Genomic DNA, 24,609 nt, shown 5'->3' on the forward strand with positions numbered 1-24,609 from the left:
CGTATCTTGGTTTGCTTCAGCACTGGTTAATTCCTTCATTGAGTTTACGTATCAGCGGACTTGTTCTATAGCTGTACTTTTATTGATTGACTTCACATATATTCTCTTGCCACCGAGAGTGTTTAACCACAAAGGTGGAGAAGACAATAATGTGTAAATATGAAATATGTAAGACTTCTGCAGTAGAACCAAAGCAGTAGAGCTTACTGGTGGTTTAAGTTATTTTTACCATAATAGATTACATTTCAGAATTTTGTGAGAAGCTTTTAAGGAGATTCAGTTTTTGCCTTTCTGAGGAGAACTGGTTTTACAGATCAGCACACATTGCACAAAGTATACTGAAACAGCCATTTTTAATTTTGGATTCAATTTGATGCCCTTTGATATTTCTTTGAGCAAGCTCATGAACTCAAAGTTGCCTTTAAAAAACTCCAAAGTTTTGGAGTTAAGACATGAGACTTTTGAGAAAAGAGGCCGTTTATTTTGCCTAGCCAAGAGTGATAATGGAATGTTTTCTGGGATTTCTACAGCAGCAAAGCAGAAGCAAACTTTAAACAAGATTATGTACGTAACAACTACTTGTTATATTGGGAAATTATCAACCTGACTGTTCTATTAAAGACTGCAATATTTGTTTTTCCTTATTGCTTATTTTTGACAATTGGCTAAAGAAACAGTATGTCATATGCTTAATTAATTTTTTTGTGTCTGTTTTATTTCAGAAAAGTAAACAAGTGCTACAGGGGTCGTTCTTGTCCAGTAGTTGTTCATTGCAGGCAAGTACAATTTCTGAAATAGCTTTAGAGAGATTTGTATGTGTAAGAATTTAATATAGATACCAACAAAATGGGAAAATTAAAGTTTTAGATGAATCACTAAACAGATAGTGAGGTAGGCTGAAGGTATTAAATACAATTCAACTGTTTTTTAGTGCTAACTGATGCTGAGGATCTGTTTTCATGATAAAATTATCCTTTCCTATGATTTCGCAGATGTCGTGCCATTACTTAACAATGTATGGCCACCTTTTCCAATATAAGTAGCACTTCAATTTCATAAGTCTCCTTCAAAATGATAGTGGTTCCTTGCATTCCCTCCCAATTTGGTCTTCTTTATTTTATTAACACTCAATTATGTTTGTTTGGTTTTTTTGCTTGCTTTTAGTGATCATGATAAGAAGCGGGCAATGTCAGGGGGTGGAAACCCTGAGACTGAGTAATCCTTTAAACACACATTATCTTTAGACCTGACAGTCTGATAGATGCACGCGAAAGCTATTGGGCAGGTCAATGGAAAACTTTACTATAATAAGGTTAAGGTTAGGGTTTGCCATTGGAGGTTCTGAGTTATAAGGAGACTATTGCACTTATTTATCAAAGATATTTATGTAGATAAGGGAGATAGAAGACCAGCCCTCCTAAGAGGCATTCTGGCATTGCAATTTGGGTGGGGGTGAGGAGGGAGGGGACGTGTTCTCTCACGTGTGGCTCAGCAGAATCACCTTCCACTGGATGCGAGGAGGCCCTCTGCAAAGGTGGATGCTCTGGAGCAGGCTTGTTTGCATTGCCTTCAGGAGGCCTGAGAAAAGAAACATTTGATGCACAATGAAGAGCCTTCAGGTTTCTTGCTCTTTGCTTACTGTGATGGATGGAAATGTCTACCATCAACTCAGTAGTTTTTGTTTTTATTGGGCCTGACCGCTGCCTTGTCTCTCACTCTCGTTATTCAGCTTAACTAATAAGATTGTGTCTTTGTTCCCTTCATAGACATAGAAAAAAAAATTATTACTCTTACCTACTTTTCTCTAAGCAGTGATCTACCAACCGAAAGAAAAAAACCTCTGTCTACAGAGACTTAACAAAAATTAAGTTTCATAGCCTGCCTCTAAACAGAACGTAATAACGCTCTTCATGCTGTTCTATTATTTTTCCTTTCATTAATTCTTGTACACAAATTGAGCTATCAATAAAAATAATGGCTTAATTAATAAAACTACATACCAGTCTAATTGGTCACACATGCACCTTTGTAAAAATTTTGGGGAGGGAAAGAAAAAAGGCTTTTACTTAAGGTCTTAATTATGTTTGCTAACAGCAGCTCTAAAAGAGCATCACGCTGGCAATTACACATTGCTCTCTGAAAGGGACACAAGCTGCATTCAGATTAGGGAGCTTTCCCACTCCCAAGGCTTGGGCTCACATCTCTGAGGAAGGGCTGATGATGCACAAAAGTTAAAGCTGTTTCTTAGGAATTACATGTTAATATTTTTTTCTGGTCGTCGCAACTAGGGAAGATTTAAAGGGAAAGGTAAAAAGAAAAATCAAACCACTCGTGATGTATAGTGAAGAGAGATTGCAGTCCCTCAGTAATCAAATATTTTGGTTCTCGGACAGGTCTCTCTATGCATTCCCTCTGACCGCTGTTTAAACGCAATCTGCAACATTTGGGGAGCGGTCTGGGTGATGTTGTGGTTTAGCTTATTTTGTGGTTCTTGATCTCATACAAGTGACTATAAGCTCATTATATGTACTTTTGGAGCAGAAATGGTATCCTGTTTTAGGGTTACTGACGTTTCCACTGTTGTTTAAAATGTTTTTATTGCCTAAACACAACTTGGTTTAAAAAAATCAAAACAAAGCCCTGTTACCCATGCAGGCTAGTAGTTAATCTTCCATGAACAGCTTGTGTTAATTCAGTGCAAGCTTTCTCTCCCCCTCTCAGTACCCTACTTTAGCCCCTTGTTCTGTCCTCTCCCCTCCTGTGTAACTATAACATTAAGGGCAGGTACCTTCGTGTTGAGTCTAGATGCACATTGATAGGCTTTATTTTTTCTTTTTCCCTTTCTGTTGGCAGCGATGGTGCAGGAAGAAGTGGAACCTACATTCTAATTGACATGGTTCTCAATAAAATGGCCAAAGGTGAGAATCGAAAGGCTTGTTACTTCCTCGGTACTGAAAGATGTGCTTGTGTTGCCATGACAACGTGGGGAGCAATATTCACAGAAAATTTGAGAATAAATTAGAGGCAAATTGTACTCTTTCCTGAACGTTCTTGAGTTTTATTTTCTTAGTGATTTCAAACAACAAACCTGAACGCAAATGCTTTGTGAATGAGCAGGTGTCTTCATGCTGATGAGAAGTATTTGAATTTTTAAATTTAACATTTAAAATAGTTATTACAGTTTTTAGAAGAAGATGCCTTGTAGATGTACAATCCTTATTCAATGGTTACCTGGGTTAGGTCCTGGGCTGCTTCATGACTGTTGCCCAGTCCACTGTCAACTACCCAGCCACGATGGTCAAACGCAATTACTTTTCTTTTTGTAGCTGCCTTTTGCCACCAAAGCACCTGGAAGAGCTGGTACCAGACAGGGCCTCACGTGCTCCACAAATTTATCTCTTAGGAGGAAAAATACTGGAGTGAACAGGACAGAGGACTGAAAATAAATCAGCTAATGCTCTGTTCCCAGCTCTGCCACTGTCTGTTCAATATTGAACAATTTATTTAACTGTTCTGTTCCTTAGTTTCCTTCTCTGTGAGATGTAATTTTAAGAAGTGGGAAATCATCTGTCAACATAAATATATACTGTTGTTTGTTTATTTGTTTAAAATGAAGTCTATAGATTCTCTAGAGATTGGAACCCTGGGATCATTCCTTAACTTTTTGTTGATCGGTAAATGGTTCACGGTGCAAAGTACTTGAGATGCCCTGAAATAATCTTAGTATGTTAGAACTAAACCAAATTTTTAATAGTTATACTGTCTTCAAAAGGAAGGAGGGCAAAAGTAGGCATGTTAACCTGACCGTATGTTAAAAAGACATAATAGTCAACTTTATTTATATATTGTACCCCCTCCCCATGCCTTTGGCCATCTTTGTGTCACAGTTTCATAGAACTGCATTTTAAGAGGAAGATAAATCAAACTAAAGCAAAAATAGTTATTTGCCTTTCTTAAGCTGAGTTCTTAAGCCATCTTGACCTGGCATTATGCACATGTGTTTGCATTTAAAGAAAAAGGATTAATTATAAAAGCATATATTAATTTAAGTAGAGATACAATATTTAGTTCTTTGAGTTCTAACCACCTTACAGTTTTTTTAAATCTTCTAACATAGATGTATTTTTATATGTATTTAAGAAATACACTCCGTATTTTGCAGTCATCTGTTGCATTCTGTGTGTCCCAGTCCTGTGGGACATAGTGGTGTCTTGTCCCTTTAGAAAGAAGAGTTTAGCATTTTTTCTCTCCATATTATGCTAACATGTCTCATCAAACATGGACTTAATTTTCTGCCCATGAGCATCATGTGGAACTTGCTGCTGGTGTTAAAAGAAGTTGTGCGTTTGCCTTCTCCTTAGTAGCGTACTGAAAATAAATTTTTCAATGGGAGGGATGAGATTAGTTTTTCAGGCTCATTGGAAAGTAGGTTTTTACTCTGTGAAAGAATATGGAGATATTTCCAATTTTTGTTACATGCCATGTGACAACCTAGTCTTTAAAAATAGAAGCAATGGTACGTTGCAAAATTAATGTAGACCTTTGTTCGGTATTTGTTCGGCTCATTTCAGTCATCGGCAATGAGAAGCTGTAATGAAAACTAGATTTAAAGTATATGCAATTTACTCTCATAAAGAAGTAAATGAGAAGTATTTTCTAGCTTGGGGCTTTCAGCCACTTAAGGGAGGGTTGACTTTGTTGTAAAAGCACTGAAGAATGCCATTTATTGACTCCATTGTACCATGTAATGTCAAATTCCATTTTAAGTGCGGGCTTAGCGCTTCACAATGCCAGACAAGTCATGTGAAACTGGCCAGAGAAAGGCGTCACAGGGCTTTTTGGAGATCGGTCACCCCCATTTTGTTCTTGACCTGCTCCCCTCTGCCCGTGGGGGTGTGCGACGCGAAATCCCCTGACCTGGTGCTTTGGCTGGGGTTTAAAATGAAAGATCAAAGGGCAGAGCGGGCATCTCAGCCCTGCTGAGGTGGGCCTTTCCCAGGCTGTCACACTGTGCGGCCGCCAAAGGTTTTGTTCGGGCGGGAGCCGAGGCCCAGCCTGTGCGGCCGGGGCCCTCTTTGTCTGGCCTGAGAAGCTGGAGGCCCAGGTTGAGGATCCAATGTTCATCAAATGATCAAAGGCCTGAAGGCCCTGGACATGAAATCTTTCTTTCCATTTCCTTTTCTTAGAGAATGAATTGCACGAGTGGCAAAGAATGCCCTTTCCAAAGCTTTTATGTGGAGTGCGAGGGCTAACTTCAGAGTCCTTCAGCGCTAAACATAAAAATGTAAGTGCACTTTCAATCTGGGCCCAGCTGCAAGGCCAGCATCTAGTAACATTTCTTTCAAAAAGGCTTTTAAGGATTAAGGCCTTCAGTCTTTCAAAAAAAAAAAAAAAACAAAAAAAAAAACGGACTTTTAAGAATAAACTTAGAATAATTTGAGTTTCTTGTTCCACTGTCTGGTTTATTAGAAAGTAGACAATAATGCATTTTTAAATCAAAGTAAATAGAGGAGTACTTAGTTTCGGCAGTGGGAAAGTAGAAAGCAATCAATAAATGCCTTGGCTCTTTAGTGGGGTTTTTAATAGGGTAGGTTGAGAAAAGGAGCTCCTTTTTCATGTAATGATTTACTTCCCTGCATTCTCTTAGACAGTTAACTGTAAATGCCTTTGTCATTTACAATTTCTTCTCCTACTGCTCATTGAATTAGTGCTAATACTTAGTCTATTAAACGCGTTATAAATTCATATCTTCGACTATCTCGCCTGTTGCCATCCCTCATGTTATTTTAGATGCTGAAAACCACCAGCGAGGGACCTGTGCCTAAAGCCTAAAGCAGGGGAAGGGGAACCAAGCCGGGGAGGATTTTGTGCTTGACCTCCGCCACGTCGGTCTGACGGCCCTGACCCCTTCGAGAGAGCAGGAATGAAACTTAAAAAAAAGGCAAAGCGCCCTGTCTTAGTGCAACTGACGTGGGGTAGAAGTTGTTCCCGAGGTTGGAAATGGCCCCGTGGCGTACCTGGGGGGTTGGGCGGGTGGGAGGGCAAGCGAGAGCTCGCAGGGTGCTCGCAGGAGCCCTCGCCTAGCAAACGCCATCCCGGCCCCCAGCTGCCTTGAGAGCTGGGCAGGATCTCCTCTTGGATCAGGTTTTTAATGAATTTCACTGGCCTCTGTGCAGTAAATGTAATGACTGCATCTGTGCATTCACTCCAAACAGCCACATTAAATAATCTTATTAGATACTGGAACAGTCAGAGAACAAGGGTGTCTATTCAGTGCTATCATTCCTGTGTCATGTCAGCGGAAAGTTTTAAATGCAAGTGTACCCTTTTGTTTAGTTGTTCCAGTAACTTAGTGCTGCCATTTATCATGTAGTTTATTACTATAATTATTTTTCTTGCTATATTCATATGCAGAGCAGTTACAAGATCTTGATCCTGTACCCATCAAAGTAATAACAACCAAACAGTGTTGAGTCTGACCTTACAGTAGCACGTTTAAATACTATTTAATGTGTTTTAACTATGACAACTATTTCATGATGATACTATTTTTCCATGGGGGTTACAATTTCACGACAGTTAGCAAGTCACCTTTTATTTCCCTGACAGGCAGCTTAGGACAAGCTTTAGTTTTGAGTGAGAAGTTGAGAAATGATTTATTTCAACTCCATGTGTGCTTCCGTGATTTAAATAAATATGAAAAATGATAATGGATTGTTTTTGTAGATAACAAAGCTTGCTGGATTTTTGACAGAGACTGTTTTTCTGAGGCCTGATTTCTACTGAGAATTTCAACGTTCTTGATGTATTTACAAGTATTATCCTTTGTTACTAGGGAAGATAAACTGATTAGGTTTAGTCTGCTTGATATTCCTTCCTCACCCCAAACTCATGGTAACTCTGAGCTGATCAGGTTTTTTTCTTTTTGTGTGATATAGAGAAAAGCTGAGAATTTTCTCATTTCTTGTCTTTCCTGCAGGCTTATTGTAGTGACTAAAAGTTTGATATATTGCAAGACATTTTTATTGAGTGTTTCTGGCACGAAAAAGAAAAAAAATGAAATTATGTGTCTTCCCACTTTCATTTTTCTGAAGCGAGAGGCTTGGATAGTGTAGATAATAGTTTGATTTTTAGATATTAATCCAGCCAGCAGCTGCTTAGGGTTTGCTGACCATCCATGTTCTTGTGTTTGAACTAGCTGGAACGAGATGAGTCAAAGGGAAGGCGAATATGAATTTTAAAATCCTTTTAAAGTATTGATTTCCGAATTCTAAAGCCCAGCAAAAAGATTCGATTTAGCAAAGCCGAACCAACGGTTTATTCTCTCGCATTCAAAAGCTTGGATTATAATTGATGAGCACACACGCTCTGGCCTGGGCTGGCTGCGGAGGTTATCTCCCCGAGTCCTTTCCTTGCCCCCACTACCCTATTGTCTGAGGGTCTTGTGAGTCAGCTCCTGAGCAGATGCAGTGTATACCGTGACATTTTAAGGCAAAACAAAAGATTCCTTAATTCGCCTTCTGACTCATCGTGATCAAATGATTTTGGCTAATCTGAACCCTTGCTGAGGTTTTGCTTATCTTCTGTGTGGATTTAACAACCATAATGAAGTTGTGGGGTTAGCTCCTCTCTGAAGGGATTTTATGAAAGAAAATGCTTGCCCATATTCATGTTAAAATGGATTCAATCTGCTTATTTTTGAGTCCTTATGCAAAGTCTAAGAAAATTCTATTGTTCGGTTGTGCTGATACAAGTCTAGAGGAGACGATTTCTGACATGCTCTTGGTGAACACGAGAATATTTCTTCAGCCCAGGATCCAGCTTCTCCCATGAAAATAAAACTTAACATACTACGCATCACACACTGCTTGAGAGAATATACAGTGTAAAAGAGAGATTACTTTTTTTTTAAGGTGGTATTTAATGGTAAAAGGGCAAGAAGTGGGATTAGAAATAGGTGGTATTCTGGAGAAAAATTTACAGCAGAAAAATTCAGGACAAATATGATTGTTTTCATATTCTAAGTTTGAATCAATCAAATTGCTGGTCTTTGAGGTTTGGGTGAGATAGATTACTAGTAATCTCTAGGAAAAAGGGAAAAGATGCAGGCCAGTAAAGCCTAAAAATTAGATTTTGCTTTGTGCGCCATTGTGCTATCCGCAAGACTGCCTCAGTTCTCAGCAGCAACAACGCTAACCATGTAAATCTGAAATGCTGCTATTTCAATTTCTGAAGGAAGTTCTTAGGGTCCATGTAAACATATCATATGTTATAAGGCTGTTTCTTCAAACGAGCTGCATTTATGTATTGTAACTTTTATGTAATGAGTTACCCTGGAAACACAATTAGGCAAATAGTGCTCATTCTTGCAGCCTTTCCCAGCAGATAATTAATCACAATGAGAGCTGGGCCCCCAGCTACACGCAAAAGTGTATAGGGAATGTATAGGGCAGTTTTTTATGGTCCAGCCTGTGATGCTCAGGGAACTCTCGCTGTTTAGAACAGGCTGTTCAAAACAGTGTTTATTTCCTTTGCAGAACACCTTTTGAGGTATAAAGCTTTAAAGCTTTTGAGACATTATTGACGCTATAGAGTCATTGATTAATAGTTCATAAAATGAAGATTAAGAAGTAGCACGTTCTGCAAGCTTCTATTGTGAAATGAATTAGTGACCAAAGGGGAGGGTGTTGCTGGTTGGTGTTTCCTAGTGTATTATGTTGTTTGGACTGCGTTTATAGATGGTTTCCTTTATGGCATATAGAAATTCCAAACAAAAAGCAAACAAGTTATCGATGTAATTTCTTTGGCTTTTTCCTCTTTTATATAGTTTCGTGGTCAGGGATTACTCTAAAAGAGCCGTACTTCTTGAGTTATTTGCTGTTCTGGAGATTTTATTGGAAAAGGGACTAGGAAAGTGTGGTAGAAAGCAATTCTAATTATTCAGGGTTTGGGGCAAATGAATTGTGAAGAAAGACTGATCAGACATGGGCTATTCCTTGGGAAAGGGAGCACGAAGGGGGGTCCCCATAGAGCGTTAGAAGACCCTGAAAGGAATGTATTGATGTCAGTAAGCAGCTTGAGATAGTGACTAATTTGAAAACAAGAGGTCATTGACTGAAACTAAGGAGGAGACAAGCAGATAAGGAATTTGGGCAGCATTTTTTCACACAATGGGTAGGTTAGAATATGGAAAAGTGAAAAAGCTGGTCATAGAAGTACTGTGCTATCAGTTTGAGAAGCAGCTGGGCAAATGTTTGGAAAAGGACGTTTATATAGAGAGTGAAGAACTACTTTTTTTGTGGCTAATCTCATGCAGTCCATAGAAGGATTTGAAGTGTTTAATTGACCAGATGGTAGTTTTCTGGCTGTAAAGAGGACAATGTATATTACCTAACTAAAGTGTAATTATTCCACAACTTCTATAGCTGGACCAGTTTAGTCACTTTAAAGGATAAACTTCGTTAAAGAATGAATCCATAATAGTTGCATCTTTTATTCCGGTCACTCCATGTACTGTCTTGTGAAAGCATTGCCACCTATGTGCAACGTAAAATGAAAGTAATGTAAAACGCAGTTCTAACAGTTTAATAGATTCATGTGGGTGAGCTGTGTCCCAACTCTGTCCCAATTCTGTGTCCCCTGTAAAGAAAATTCACATTCTCCAGAGGGAACTCCAAGATTTTTTAGGGCCAACTGAGACACGTTTTCAGAAATGTCATTTTTGCAATCAGCATCTGAACTTTGTTCATGTTTGATTCAGCACATGGAGACGAACTGCCTTTCAGGTAATTCGCTGGTGGTTTCTAGAAGAGGTGCTAAAAGAAGCAAATTGTGCAGAAGTCTATGGAGCCGATACTGCGGAACACCTATGAGTAGGCAGTAGCAGCACATCCACAATTCTTGCTATGCATACGCTTTGTACGTTCATTTATGTGTGTGTGCGTGCATGTGTAAATTGAAGTTAGATGTGTGCACTGGTATTGTCTAGAGTGACCATAGGTGATTATGGGATATCTTACCCCATATAGAATACAATTCATTAACTTGTATTTCTTGCATGTAGTAATCTAGGCATATTCCGCTTTTAACTTCTCAGGAGGCTGGGGGAAATCTAGATGTAAAAGAGAAATAATCCCTATATGATATAGAGTGGGATGTGACATATTCTTATGCACAGTGGAAAGGAGGAAGGACTGGGCCTCAAATTAGCATCCATTTGCATTCAGTTACAGTGAGTGGTTTCTGCATGTTTTTTCTGCATTGACAAAGGATATTAGCTTAAAAACTGACATGTCAGTAGTGAGATTCTGTCTCTGCAAGACTGTCAGAATCAGTGTAAGCTTAGAAGCAGCATTTTCCTGTAGCAGTTTTTAAAATATTAGGCTGTTCCCAGGTGTTCCATCTTCAGTATCACCTTCCTTTGGATAGCGTACTGACAAAGCCGTATCACATACATTTATATGTTTATGACATGCAGTTTTCAAGTTTTTATATAAAATGTGTAAACAGTAACACATTATGTAATTTATAGTGTGTGCGTATATGACTGTCACAATAATTTTCATTACTTCGCTTTTATTACTTTAAGTACTCCCCTCTCCATGCGTATGCTTGTTTTTCCCACTGGGTTTTTTGTTGTTGTTGTGCTTTTTGGCTTGGTTTTTTTTTTTTAATAAACGTAGTGAAATTTTTATTTGGGTCATTTTTAGGTGTATAGAAGCACTTAGGTATTTTGTGTGAAATTACAGACAGTTCACAGACTCAGGTATACGTTGGGTCCATCCCTAACTACATACACGCATGCACACAGATTTTGTTCATCTCAGAGGGAGAATAAGCTTTTAATGAAAATGCCAGCCTGAATACATTTATCTTTTTTGTTATCTTTAAAACTGTGTCCCTCGCTGGGTTTTTGCTGACGCTTTTCTCTTTCCATGAAAAGCATCAAATGATCCTCCTGGCCAATAGCAGAACTCCAGCAGCTACTGCAGCAGACATCTGGATAACTACAAATGAAAATTGCTTGTATTTTTGTAGTTTCTAGCCGTTGTTCAGCTCCTTTTTTTAACTTTAATATTTACAAGTGTTTTTATTTAATGGGCACTCAGACAATGCAAGTTGAAAGTAGAAAATACTCTTGTTTCTTTGCAGCAGAGCACTATACAAACAACACTTACGCTTAGAACATGTTTTTGATGGCCTTCCCTACACTATACTGCAAGTGTTTTATCTTTTCATTGCGGTTCCATGTTGCTTTTTCTTTTGTCATGTCCATTAAAATTGCCAAACTGGGGAGGTGAGGAAAGAGGGGAAGGCAACAGACACAAAACACAGATCTCAAACTCTGTTAGATTTGACAGATTCTGGCATTTGTGAGCCCAAAACTGCAGAGCAGAAGCTCAGCTCTTTCCAGCTCAGGTTCATTCCAGATAACTTTAGCCATATAAAGCATCCAGCGTTAAGCGTCTCACCTAACCTAGTTGTCTGGGTCTACCCAGTCATCAATGGAGAATGATACACACCTCTGGAGGATAATTCCCAGGCAAATGAATTACCCATCAGAGCTTCCACTCTCTCTCTTAGCTGTTGGGAGAGGAGATGACTAACTCCGATTCAAACTTCAGGGATGGCTGGAGTAGATGAGATGAGGCTGGGCCTTTGAGACTAAGCTGGTTAGTAAATATTACCGGTATGCCATTAAAACTAATGGTCAGTGAAGAAGTGGTGTTACACTCCCCCTAGTTATGACCCTTTCTTCTTTAATCAGATTGAGTTTGCCCCTCATATGGTGTGATTAAATGTTTCCCTGCAACATTAAGTACTCAATGGGGCAAACGCTTGCTGGAGCAGCTACGCGAGCCGTCCTTTAGAAGTTGTCAGCGGGAAGCTGGAGGCATCTAGAGCTTTGGGGGCACTGCAAATCTATAGCATATCTGTGCTACATCCAGCTAGCTTGGGCATTGAGACCAGCCGAGCTGTGACAGTGTAATAGTCCGTGGGTACTGATAAACCCTCCTGACTCCCCAGAGAGCCCCCTTCTGTTTCTATACACTATCACAGCCAGCAGTACAGAAGGGCCCTTTCTGTGTATTAGGCTCCTGGCAGACCTGGCTCTAGTTACTGCCTGTCCTTCTTTAGGAGGTTTCTGTCCTTGGGTGTCCATAATTCACTGTCTGCCTCCTTCCTGAGGCAAAGCTGAGCGCAGAAAATGGCCAGAAAACACTGTACTAAACCCAAGAAAGCCTATGTAGGAGCCCTCGCATGGGGAGGGAAGAAAGGCAGCATAAAGCCGCCGTGCACGAGTTTGCTTTGACCATGAAGCATCACTTTTAGGCATGAGTCACGCAGTCATCACCCAAACATGCAAAACACTTGTATTCTTCCTAAACACAGACACGCTGTGATGAGACAGCTGATTGTCCTTGCTGACACTGGATTTTCCCCCTTATTTTCTTTCTCACGTGTATTTTTGCTATTTCATACTCTTACAAGTGATTCTTCCACGGCGCTCCCAAGTGCCTGCGAATACTGTGCCGCGCGTGACTCTGAGGCTAAAAGGCTGCCGATCAGCAGCATCTTGCAAATATTAATTGGGTCTTTTTCAGCTTCTAGCAACAGCAGCAGAAAGAACTGTATTAGGGACTCTTCCTTCGAGATTTTAACAAGCCGGTTTTTAATCTGACCTAACAAGTCCCTTTGCCCTTCAAGGCGTAATTCAAAATCTATACAATATAATAAATATAAAAAGATGCATTAAGCAGGTAATATCTGACTAGAATGAAACGGAATACTTACTGCTGCAAAAAGAAAGGCACTTGACAGGTCATTTCTGTATTCCCCTCAGTACTCCGTTTTTTATTCCCACACAGATCATCATCATCTCCTTAAGGAGATATAGTAACAGTGCTAATAGTCCCACATTTACAACCTCTCAGCATGACTCCTACATCATATATTCAGCTTTGTGATCACTTTGTGATGAAGGGGAAATGAAAGAGGGCTGAGAAAGGTGCAAAGGATATTGGAAAAAAAAACAGAGTATCTATCTAGGTCCTCACCTCTCCAGTGTCCAAGTACCTTGTAATCATTAATGGATTTGCCTTCATAACAACTTATTAGGTAGGAAAAAGATGGTTCATTTTATAAATGATGGCGTGAAACATAGGGTGATTTTAATGATTTAACCAAAGTGGTGCAGGAAGTCAGAATCTCAGTCTGGAAGAGAATTCAAATATATCTAAACATAGCAACCTAATGACCAAGGCATGCTTTAGGACTCACAGTAACAAATTTACAGCCGTTCTGCAGGGTTATAATGGTATCTTTTTGAGGATATATGCCAGTAGATCTGAAAGTTGTTCCCAGCTAGAAAAATCCTTTTTAATTTAATATTTATGAGTGATATGTATTTGTGAAACATCACAAAGAAAACTCTTGAGTTTGGGTTATTTAAAAAGAAACCCCCCCCAAATAACTGCTTTGATGAAGTATTTAAGGATCATTTTATTTTTATAAATACACCGAAAATTCAGAGCATCTAGAATCTAAAATATTCCTTTTAATACAGTCCTTTAATATAAAATTCTATCAGTCTTACAGAATCTACACCGCACTTTTCGTTAGTAATGAATAAAATAGAACTTTTGACTTTCAGTGCAAGTACGTTCAGGCCTATTACATAAAAATAAAATCTCAAAGCTTGCCTTAATTAAGCCATAATTTCCATACATTTATGTAACAAATGCTGATTGTTCTTAGAACTGAAAAAAAAAATAAACCCAGCACATTTTCGGTTGCACAAGCTCTGTAGTGTACTAAACCTGAAAACCCCTTTTTAATGATATACCTTAATTTTTTTCTTTCCAGCTGATATATTAAAAGATGTTACCCCTCTCGGCAAACTTTGTCTGTCATACTCCTGTACCATCACAGTGACAGCAACGCTGCTGCAATGTGGAAGGGATTATCCTCCACAGAGTGTTTCTCATGTGTCTTGTGCTTATCAGAATGGGTCCCCTGCCCTGTTTAGGGGGAGGAGAGGAGAGGGAAGATTTCATTATTATAGTCATAAAAGTAACATTATGTAATTCACGATTTTAAATATTGCGCGCTGCTGCTGGTCACCTCATGGAGCCTATTGCAGGAGAATTTGGCTAGCTCGTTATTTGTTGCAGGAGGAAAAGAGAATTCAACTTTCACTCATGTTGTTATGACATGCTGGATACTCCACTTATGCAACTATCTAAGGGCAAACACTTTAACCCCTTGAGAGCTGCTAATCAGGAGCACCAGCTGTTAAGTGCCAGCATGCATCCTGCGTCCGCGCCTGCGGGGAGAGAAAGGGTTGCAAAGGATATGACCCTAAACTTCAGAAACCGCTTCTCTCCTCGGGGGCAAAATATAATTCAGCTTGCATCTTCTCTTGTTTTCTTTTAGCTTATCCAGTTAATGTTCCTGATGCGTGTTGTTGTGCACTCGCTGTGAGCGCTTCAAGCCTTTAGGAAGATGATAGTTAATTACTGAAGTTAAAAATCTGCCTTGCGCTGGTGTGGAAGTGCTTTCGGAGGTATTTACTCAGCTAGCTCAGTGAGCTGCTAAGGGCAGGGGGAAGGCTAGTAGTATCTGGCTCACAGTGAATTACTGCAAATGCATGTTCTGTTTAAAAAGAAAAAACACATTGCACATTGCACAGTCATTTTTCACAATACTGCTGGTACAACATTAGCTCAGTCTCACACTAAGCTGGATTCTTACGTTCATTTAAAACAAGCAATGAAATCCACTGTGAAAAAGGAACCTGTCACAAACAGAAACCAAATTTATTCCCTGCAGAGTAAAATACAGTCTAAAGGTGAAAAGGCAGTTCTTTATTCTTTAAATGCTTCCGCTTTTATCCCCCTCTTGATTTTCTGAAACCAGTAGACTGTTAAGCAGACAGATATGTATTGGTGTGGAGAAAAGATAGAAAATATTGCCTTTTTGACATATTTTATGTTCTCTTTTCTAATTGTCAGTGCTCTCCAGCCTAGTATTTTTAACCCTTCCTCTAGATTATTTGTTGTGTGACAACAAATTGACGTCTCCATCTATTACTGGACTTAGTTTAGCAGCCAGAGCAAAACAATTCCAATAACGTGATATCCTTGGAATCGGTGGATCAAGCTCTTCCAGCTTTTACTCTAAACCACGGCATCAAATTTAGATTGTATGTGGGCTTCCCAGATAAGCAATGTTTAAAATACCTTAGCAGTGCGTGCATATTTGGCAGCCATCTCAGTAAGACCATTATTTGACCCCGATGCCCTTAGATGCAATATCCCTCTCTCCCAATGTCATGTAACGTACGCTGTATTTTTTGTTACCTGAAATGGCTCAAACACATAAATAAAGTGTTATGGGGTACTAAAGAGTGTTATGCCATACTGTTGTACTCTCAGATAAAAGAGAAAGCCTCAGCGTGGCGAAGATGTTGAATTTGTGTCATATTTCAACAAAATCATTCCAAAGGGAGTTGAAAGCTCACACTGCAGTTAAGCACTGAGCTGCTCTCACCTGTGAAGGCAGGTTGGGTTCAGACCACACTTTGTGTCTTGAAAATCTCTTCCTTTGTCCGTCTGTCTCACCTTTCTGCAGAGTATTGTTGCACGCATCAGTGGAAGTGAGCTGAATTTACATAATGTAACAGCAATCTAGTGTAAGCTTGAATAGAAAAAAAGCCCTCATCACAAAATGAGATTTAATAGTGGACTAGCAATATATATTTTTATATATATTTATATATATTAGGCACAATAAGAGACTAGATGCAGAACATGTAGCAGTGGATGTGGGGGAGGAAAAGAGGTTTATTCAAGCAGAGGGAAAACAAGTCATGTTGGCTTTATCCTGTGCCATTGATTTCATCCATTTTCCTGTGAATTTTCTTATTCCAAGATATTTTGCTTCCAAAACAGCTTCCCATCTTTGCAACACTAAGTTTTGTTGATCAGCCTGTCTAGGCGCTTAGGTAGTTCCCATCACCATAGTGTCAGAGGCATTCAGAAATGGAAAAAATGGGGTAGCAAACCAATCTCTGCTTCTGCTTTGCCTTTCCACAAGACACGTGCTTTAGGCAAAATCTTATTTTTCTCACCTTTTCCTTTTAATTGCCTGTGGCTGAGGACATCAGAAGTGCTTGTGGGTGATATGCTGATCACAACCTATGGGCTGGGGGACACTAATCAGTAAAAACTGATGTTTCAGGGACTTCTACCGACAAAACACCTCAAAACAAGCTTCCCATCAAGCACACTGGCCCACTAGGACTATTCTTATGTTCCAGTGCAAGCATATGCTTTGGTGTTTTGCTAAATCAGGATTTTATAATCAGGCGTTGTTCATACTATTAGGCATGTCATTCTGTTAACGATGATAAAAAAGCAAGCATCAGTTCGCTAGTAAATGCCTGCAATCTGCATCACGGGAATGGAGGAATTAACTCTTTTGAAGGTAAGCTCAGAAGCCTGTCTGGCAGTTAAAGAGTGTTATTCGGTCTTGTCATGAACCTTTTCCCTTTTTGTCCCAGGGCTAGAGTATTTTCAAACTAAGACGATCCCCTACTGGAGGGGGCACATACATGTTTGCAGCCATGGGGAAGCCCACCTGGCACCTCCACTGGGAGGATCTCTGGGTTCATCCTTGCAGCACACCTCAGAGGCCAGCTCAGGCCTCTGGTTAACCTCATGCGTGGATGTCGGTGTCTTAAATTTTTCTCCTATCTTAATTTCTGAAAGAGAGAATTCCTCTTACATTGAGCCAAGATGCTACTAGGACATTTTAATTCCTGGTAATCTAATGAGGCCACAAGTAAGGCTGTAAAATGTGTGCGGTACTCGCACAACTCTGCTCCCATGGACATCTGTGGTGGAACAGGAAAATCCCACCTAATTGCACGTGCACGCGTGAGACTAAACACTGAAATGAGCTGCTGTGTTACGCCAGTGCTGTGGTCTACAAAGAGTGTACCTTTACTGATGCTTTCTGGATTAATTGCCACTGCAAAACCTGCGACAGACTTAAGGTATAATTACTGTCACTGTTATCAGACTTTACAGCATATGTGAGTATGTATTGCTCTGCTCCATTGTAAGGAGGTTTGGGTTTTTTTATTTTAAAATAAACCTTTCTATTTTTTCCAAAGCTCATCCCTGTAAATTCCTGTACAATATGTGTAGAGGGGAAAAAAAAGCAAAAACCATACAGTGCCCCAACCTGTGGTAATTAGCAAAAAAATCTGTCAGATACCTTTTCTGAGTTGTCACTGTTACATTTACTGAATTAATCCATTCTATTTCTGATACAGCTGAAGAACATATTTTCATCGATATGAAGAACGTAATGCAAATCAATTATTCTTCTAGACCTGATGTTATTTTTAAATATCTTCTCATGTCTTTTATCAAAGGAAACCAAATTAAATCATTTACTTTTAGTTGCCTTTCAGAACTTTTGAAAAGATGGTATTGAGTTATAAAGTGGAGTTGGGTAAATGAGGAGGTGCATAATGTTTACATTGACGTTACCCTAATTACAGTTAGACTTAAGCCCTTAAATTGCAAGAGTTGTAGAAATAGTGATAAGCATTGGCCCCATCCTGCAAATCCAGTCCTGGGAACTAAACAAATATGTGTTCTAGATGCGTACAAGTGAGCTATTGCAGCAGGAATGCTTTGGGTGCATCACCTCCAGGTTAGGCACCAAGACCCCTGTGAATAATTGGGGGGATTTAAATGCCTCCAGAAGGAGGTCGCAAATGGGCACAGCCTGGGCCAGGAGATTCACAGGGACAGGCAACAGAAAACGGTTGCCAAATTGCACACAGAAGGGCCACGGTAGTCTTTAGAGCGCACCATGGAGTATCCTTCAAAATGGAGCAGAATTCCGAATGTAGCTGGTCCCCGTCCTTGATCTAATGATGAAAGGGTATGTACAAAAGAGGAGAGACCTGAGGTCAGCAAATTCTTGAGCTTCGGAGGCTACAGACCCACATCTGCCCTAGAAGAATGCATGAATGTCCAGAGCTGTAGGGGACAGGGAAGAGGAGATGGGGCAGTTACACTTGGGCTCGGGTGACCCTCTGCCCATCTGCCTGATGCTTTGGCATTGTGTGATGTTCCTGCAAGATGCAGAAGGGGGACAGATGCGAGACAGCTAGGTTCTGTACTTCTTTTGAGTACTTTTGAGTACTTTTGAACGTCTCAGCTCGAAAGATTTCCAGCCAGGCTTCTACTCTTGGAGTTCACACTGGAAGGACCAAAATCCTGATTTTCTCTCAGTCCCCTCAAAAAACCATGTATCTGGTTAGGCATCTATGGAGAATGGGAAAGGTGGTCTTGAAACACGTTAAACTTGAGGAAACTGAGGAGGAAATCAGCATCTCCTTGTCCCCTTTAGTTCTCCAGGTTCTGCGTTATTATAAGAAATGCTGGGTTATTATAAGAAAGGACTTGTTTTGCTCTCCATAGATCATGTTTGAAAAGAAAGCACCTCCCTTTGCACTGAGGAAGGGAGCCAGTCCCCACAGCAGTTAGGCTCCCTGTGCCTATTTTCTGCATCCGGGTACTGCCGATCGCTACAGAGCAGCGGTGTCCAGACACCCCGAGTATAACCTAAAGAAAATGTCGTAGATTTGCCGGCTGAAACGGTGATCACGCAGCAAGATGGTCTGGCAGGTCCTGAACTAGGAAACCACAGACAGGTTTTCTGCATCTCAGCTGCAGATGATAAAAGTTCACCTAAATCTTGTTTTAACAGTGTAAATCTTTATGTAGTTCGGGCTCTTAATTCAGTGCATACTCTTAGAAGTGACAAAAGGGCACTGGGTCGCATTGCCACAACAGACCCTTAGGTTTTGTGAAATATATTCTGCTCTAGGTATAGAGGCATTTTTAAGAATGTGTTTTTCTCTGGCTTTTCTTGAATTAATGTTAATAAAAGCTGCCCCAACCTCTTATTTTTCTATATGAACACAAAAATTGCAGCTGCCTGCCAAATCTGCTGAGAGATGGATGTAATAATTTTCAATTGGACTGTTAGCCCAAAGGGATCCCGATAGCAAGAGATTGACAGATGCAGCATGGATTATCTTGTGCTCTGAACTCAGCCCAATTTGTGGTTTGTTGCAGGTGCTAAAGAGATTGATATTGCTGCTACCCTGGAGCACTTGAGGGACCAGAGACCAGGCATGGTCCAGACAAAGGTACTGTCAATAAATCCACTGGGATTTTAAATACATTAAAGGTCTTTCACAGTAGTTGTTTTCATGACAGAAGAGGGAGGGTATGACCTAATTTAACGCAGGTCGCTTGCTGATTACTCTGTTTGGCTCCCTACCAACTGAGGTTTATTTATGCTGAAAATTTATCTAGGCTACTTTCTTTGGTGTTTACTGCTCTTTCTTGTAAATGTCTCTAGCATCTGTCTTGATTACCATATATGAAGGGCAGTCAAGACAACAATCTATAGCCTACTAAAGAAAATGTGCATTTGAAAGAATGTTCTTGCTTTCATCCTGAAATATGGATTATTTTCTTAGAGTATCTGTGCTTAACTGTGCATGTAATTTTTAATTTTTTTTTTAAAGCTTCAACTCATTAGACAGAATGTAACTGCTGCATTTGGTTTTTGTCTGGAAAAAAAAAAGGTTTGAATTAAAGGAAATACAGTTTTGTAGGAAATCGAGTCATTTTTAGTCTCTTTGAACGGAAGAGCTTGCATCGTACCTAAAGCCATGTCCTTTATGGATGTAGCATGGTGACTGTATTTGTACCCTTTGGTGAGGTATTACTCTATAATTCCTGTCAGTTGTAATAGTTTTGACATTTTTCCACAATGTAAAACTTTTAAAGATAGCTGATGGTGTCATTGCAGTGCCTTAAATAAGATATGAAGCTGTCTATTATTAACCATTTCAGTGATGTATGGAATGATATTTGGGGGTATTTGCTGCAAGTTAAGAGCTGCAAATATGACAATAAAGAAACTCGTTTGTGGCATGGAGACCAAATAGATCTGTATATGACATTGTAAAATATCGAGTGAGTGTTACAGCCCCAAACCGAGTAACAAGAGCAATGTGACAGCAGTCTGTCTTGGCCACGCTGGAACTGATAGGAAAGTCTGCAGCATTTAGGGAGTCGAAATTGCTGAGGGACAAAGGTGAAATAAATGTGTTTTGCAGGAATGAATCATTGTTTCATAACTTTTCTTTAATCTCTTCCTAATCATTTTATCTTCCCACTAATACTAAGAGAGGTGGTACAGGAGAACAGTTGAGGGGACATTAATTATTGTTTTGCCAATTAAATAAGTGCATGAAAAATTAAGATGAGCCAGTCAAAGCTAACTATTCTTTATCTGCATGTAAGACATAAAATTGCACAAATCTTTCTTCTACTTTGATTATTCAGACAGGAAGAAGAATGCATTATATCACACAGTATCCAATGTCACATATATTTACTCTGAGGGAAGATGCAAGTCCTGAACTACTCTGTAAATGCATGCAAAATAGATGGCAGCTCTGCAGAAATCTAAAGCTGAGATTCCAGTTTCCCTCTCAGGGTGGAGAAATTACAGCTTGTTGCCTTCAACAAAAGAAAAAAACATAGCTCCAGAAGCAAAGAATGAGGTTTTGTGAACAACTTCTCTTAGCACAGAAATAGTTATCCGAGTCCCATGAAAATATCACTCAAGACGTGTTTTTCCCATCCAAACATTTATCTGGAAGAGCTCCAGAAAAGAAACGTATCCCGTGTTTTCACCCAGGATGAAAAATTTTCTCAGGATATTGCTTATCTCTCCTTGTGCTTCTTCTTCCATCATTGTCATTTTCTCAAAACCACCCAAATCACTTATTCAAGCTAATGTCTTGCAAATTATAAATATCTGGTTACATGCTAGCAATGCACGATCCCCAGAGAATTTTTCTGATGGATTTAAACAAACCCCTCTGCTTTCCCAACTGAATACAAATGAGGAATATTAGACTCTTGGAGTAATTTAAAACAATGGATTAAAAGTCAGGTTAGAAATGCCAATTACAGAATATCCCTAGGCAAAATAAACACCAACTTACTTCAGCAATGTTATTTTGCTTCCAGCAGGCAGCGCTCCACATTTCCAATAAGCATGTGAAAGATTTGTTTGCAACATTTTGTGTTCTGGAAGGGATCTTTAATTCAAAAGCACTATATATAATAAATGGTAATGAAATTATCATAACGACATTCTGCATTTCTGAGAAGCATAATAGAGGGTTTGTGGGTTTTGTTATTTTTTTTTGCGGGGGAATCATAAAATAGAATTGATATGCCACATGTGAGGGGAAAAAGTAATGAAGGAGGAAGCGTATTCTCTGTGATGGGAAAAATATATGTTTCCTTTTTTTCCTCTCTCCTTCTATGTCTTTCCTCTCACAATCTGTAATATTTAGCTAAGGTCCTTTATTGTGTCATATATGCTACATGTACTCTCTTTTTCTGGGAATATTTGTTTGTAGACTTAATGAAACATAGTTTATTATTTTTTATAAAATATATTCTTGTCACCTTTGCATTATAAGTGGACCAACACCACAAAATGCCTGTCTAGCTCTGCTTTCTAGGCAAAGCTAGAGGTTTAAGCTCCTCTCCAGTCAATCTTGTATATGCGAATAACATATGTGAATGACAGTGTAGCTGTAGAAAACAACAAACTGAGCTCCTTTAAGAATTACTGAGATAAATTTGGTTTAACTTTGGTTGTTCTCATGAGAAGATGTGGGAGGTGTGTAAAAGCTTTTCTTTGGAGGGTGGTGATACACATCAATGGAAGCTGCACTATCTGCATTTCGCCTGTGCGTATTATGCAGGAGGAAGGCAGGGGAAGAGCTCAGCTGTGCCATTCCAGGAGGACCAAGTCCTCGCACATCTCATGTGCCCGCGCCGCTGTCCCCTTTGCTGCAGTGTCTCACAGTCAGTTTTGAGCTCTGGCTGTAAAGATTATGCTTTGTAAGTTGTTTTGCCTCAGTAATTTAGGGTCACACCTAATATTAGCTGGTGGTCTCCCCTCAACCTGTCTCCAAAATCCATACTGAACTTTGGAGGTCACGTTGATCGGTCCATGGTCCTTAGGCAAGACAGACACTTTTCCTCAGGCGGTGCAATGGTGCCCTGTGCTCACGTGAGGAGTACCCTCCGGGAGGGGTAAAGGCAGGCCAGGTGGTCTCCAGCCTGACAGGTCTTCTCAGTAAGGTGAACACATCTCAGACCAACAAAATTAAAGGGCAGATTTGCTCCATGAATAACTTAAGAGTAATATAAGTTATTTTCAGCAACGTGACTAATATTAAAGTATTGTAGTCCCCAATCTTATGAGCTTTTCCTGACTATAAAATACTCAGATGAAGAGCACATTAGGTAGCCTCATTACCATGGGCAGCTTCCCTTCTCCCAAACTGACGCCCACATCTTGGAAGAGACATCTGCACATCTCTGAAACTTGGCTGCATCACTGTGTCAACCCCATCGTGCTCAGATCAGCCTCTTCTGTTGTTGTCCTCCCCGTGGTTCGAGGACTGGCAGCGGCGGGGATCAGCTGTCCCGCTCACAGCTGAGCATTGGCATCCTGGGAGCACCCGCTTTGCCCCTGTCCTGCCGCAACTCAAGTGTCTCCCACCCTTCCCCGGGCTGCTCACCTCAATGGGCTGGACCCCCATTGATGGGGTCCAGCAGCTGACGGCTCTTCCTGCCAAGGCTCTTTTTCCTGGAGGCGAGCGCTTCTCCTGCATCAGCCCAAATTTCCTGCAGCTTTTTTGAGCCGGTGCAAGCACCCGGTTTGATTCTGGCACAACGTGTCCAGATGAACGGCCCTCTCTGCCTCTGCTGCCCTCCAGCTCCACTCACGCATTCAGTGTGCTCCAGTTAAAATACAACTGCTGCTCCTGGGCTGCCACCAGCATTTCCAGTCTTTTCTTTAATTGCAGAGACCTTGGGAAGTGCGGGGAGGCACAGGCAGGCATATACACCATTTTCTGTGCCTAATGAGGACAAGTCCTACTCTTTAGGGTGAATTGATGTCTGATTAAAAACAGTTGGCTGCAGTCCAGTGAATGTACAAGGATGCCGCTTTGACAGCACCAAGCAGACCGCAAAATTCTTGAATGTCAGTGTCTCTGAGAAATTATTCCGAGTTTTGTTCTTCTTTTTCTGCTCAGGAACTGTGCCCATCATTGCTTCTCTCTGAGGCATCTCCGCATGGGAGATGTCTCTGCAGTGGGGTAAGACAAGGCAGAGAAGACTGGCACTGAGCTGCAGGAGTCAGAAGTCAGCTGCCTTTCTGAACTATGAGCTCACACATCTGTAGTTTGTTCTTTCATCCTTCCTGCAGATTTCTGCAGTAAAGTGAAACACTGTGGAAAATGAATGCTATTAGTCCAGTAATCACCTTTCAGGGCTGTCTGTGTTCTGCAGCCATCTGCCACTGCTGCATACGTACCTGCAACCATCCCGCACAGCCCCTGGCGGGGCAAACCGAGGGGCTGGAGGTACCTACCAGACCACCAAGTTCTTAATTGGAGACACAGATAGTATCCCAGCCGTGATCTCAGGATGATTTGCAGGGTGCATCTCAAACCTCCATTCTCAAAGTTGGTTCTTCAATGGCTCTTGATCCTGGCTGGCTTAAATCGCTGGGGTATGTCTAGAAAATCCAGGAACTTCTCCACAGTCCTTCTCTGGTGTCGTTGATTTGCCAATATTCTGAGTAAACTGCTCACGTTTCTTTTTTCTCATCTGAAAAGTTGCAAACACCAAATCATCCTGTCGGATATTTCAGTAAGCTAAATTTCTGAGAAAAATCACTTGCTTAGAAAATATAACACCTGTTAACCTTGATGAAGTAAAGCTCCTTTGTCCTTCTGTAGGACTAGACAGTTCAGGAGCATGTTAGGGTTGCACTTAGATGAGATGGCCATTCATGGCTGTGTCCTTCACACCTCTGCCAACCCAGCACAGAGGCCTGTTAGTAATTTTGGTATTATGTTTAATTAATAGCAGAGAAAAGCCTTCCCAAGTGTTTCTTAAATAGGAGTGGTCTAAACATGGTTAGGTAATTTGTGAGTGCAGAAAGGCCGATAAAACGGGAGGCTGAAAAAGAACAGCAATAGGCAAGCCAAAAAGCAGATAGTGTTTTATACAGTAGATATAAGGTGATTCTAGCTGATTTCAACTAGAAACGGTCCTGAGAAAAGCCAAAGGCTCGGTGTTGCAGCATCTCACCTATTTCATATCTCAGTTATGTTAACGAGTTTCCATCTCTGTGTCAGAAGGAAACGGCTGGTGATCAACTACTCCCAAACCCTTCTGACCACACAATTGCAATACATCATTGTGTCCCAATAGCTTAGTTTCTGCTACCAACATTTTTCTCCATTAAAATGACTCCGGCTTCAAGATGCTGTCAAACATGTTATATGGCATCAATAAGCCCGGAACATTTTGTTCCTTTCTGTTGCAGTGTACAGTTCATCCTGCATATTCATATTTTTAACAATGTCTTGAGGATGCTCAGCTGCAGAGTAGCGCACCAGGC

At 40.4% G+C, this 24,609-nt stretch overlaps 1 protein-coding gene across 1 annotated transcript in view; it reads left to right on the forward strand.

Annotated features, from left to right (window-relative positions):
• The window catches only part of PTPRN2 (protein tyrosine phosphatase receptor type N2), a 663,063-nt gene that overhangs the window by 633,678 nt on the left and 4,776 nt on the right, over positions 1–24,609 (forward strand). Inside the window, exons 23-25 of the mRNA XM_054190602.1 lie at positions 723–776; positions 2,854–2,918; positions 19,164–19,237. Of these exons, the coding sequence (XP_054046577.1) occupies positions 723–776; positions 2,854–2,918; positions 19,164–19,237 (193 nt within the window). The remainder of the gene's footprint in view (positions 1–722; positions 777–2,853; positions 2,919–19,163; positions 19,238–24,609) is intronic.

This window comes from Rissa tridactyla, chromosome 2, assembly GCF_028500815.1.
Source record: "Rissa tridactyla isolate bRisTri1 chromosome 2, bRisTri1.patW.cur.20221130, whole genome shotgun sequence".
Lineage (NCBI taxonomy): Eukaryota > Metazoa > Chordata > Aves > Charadriiformes > Laridae > Rissa > Rissa tridactyla.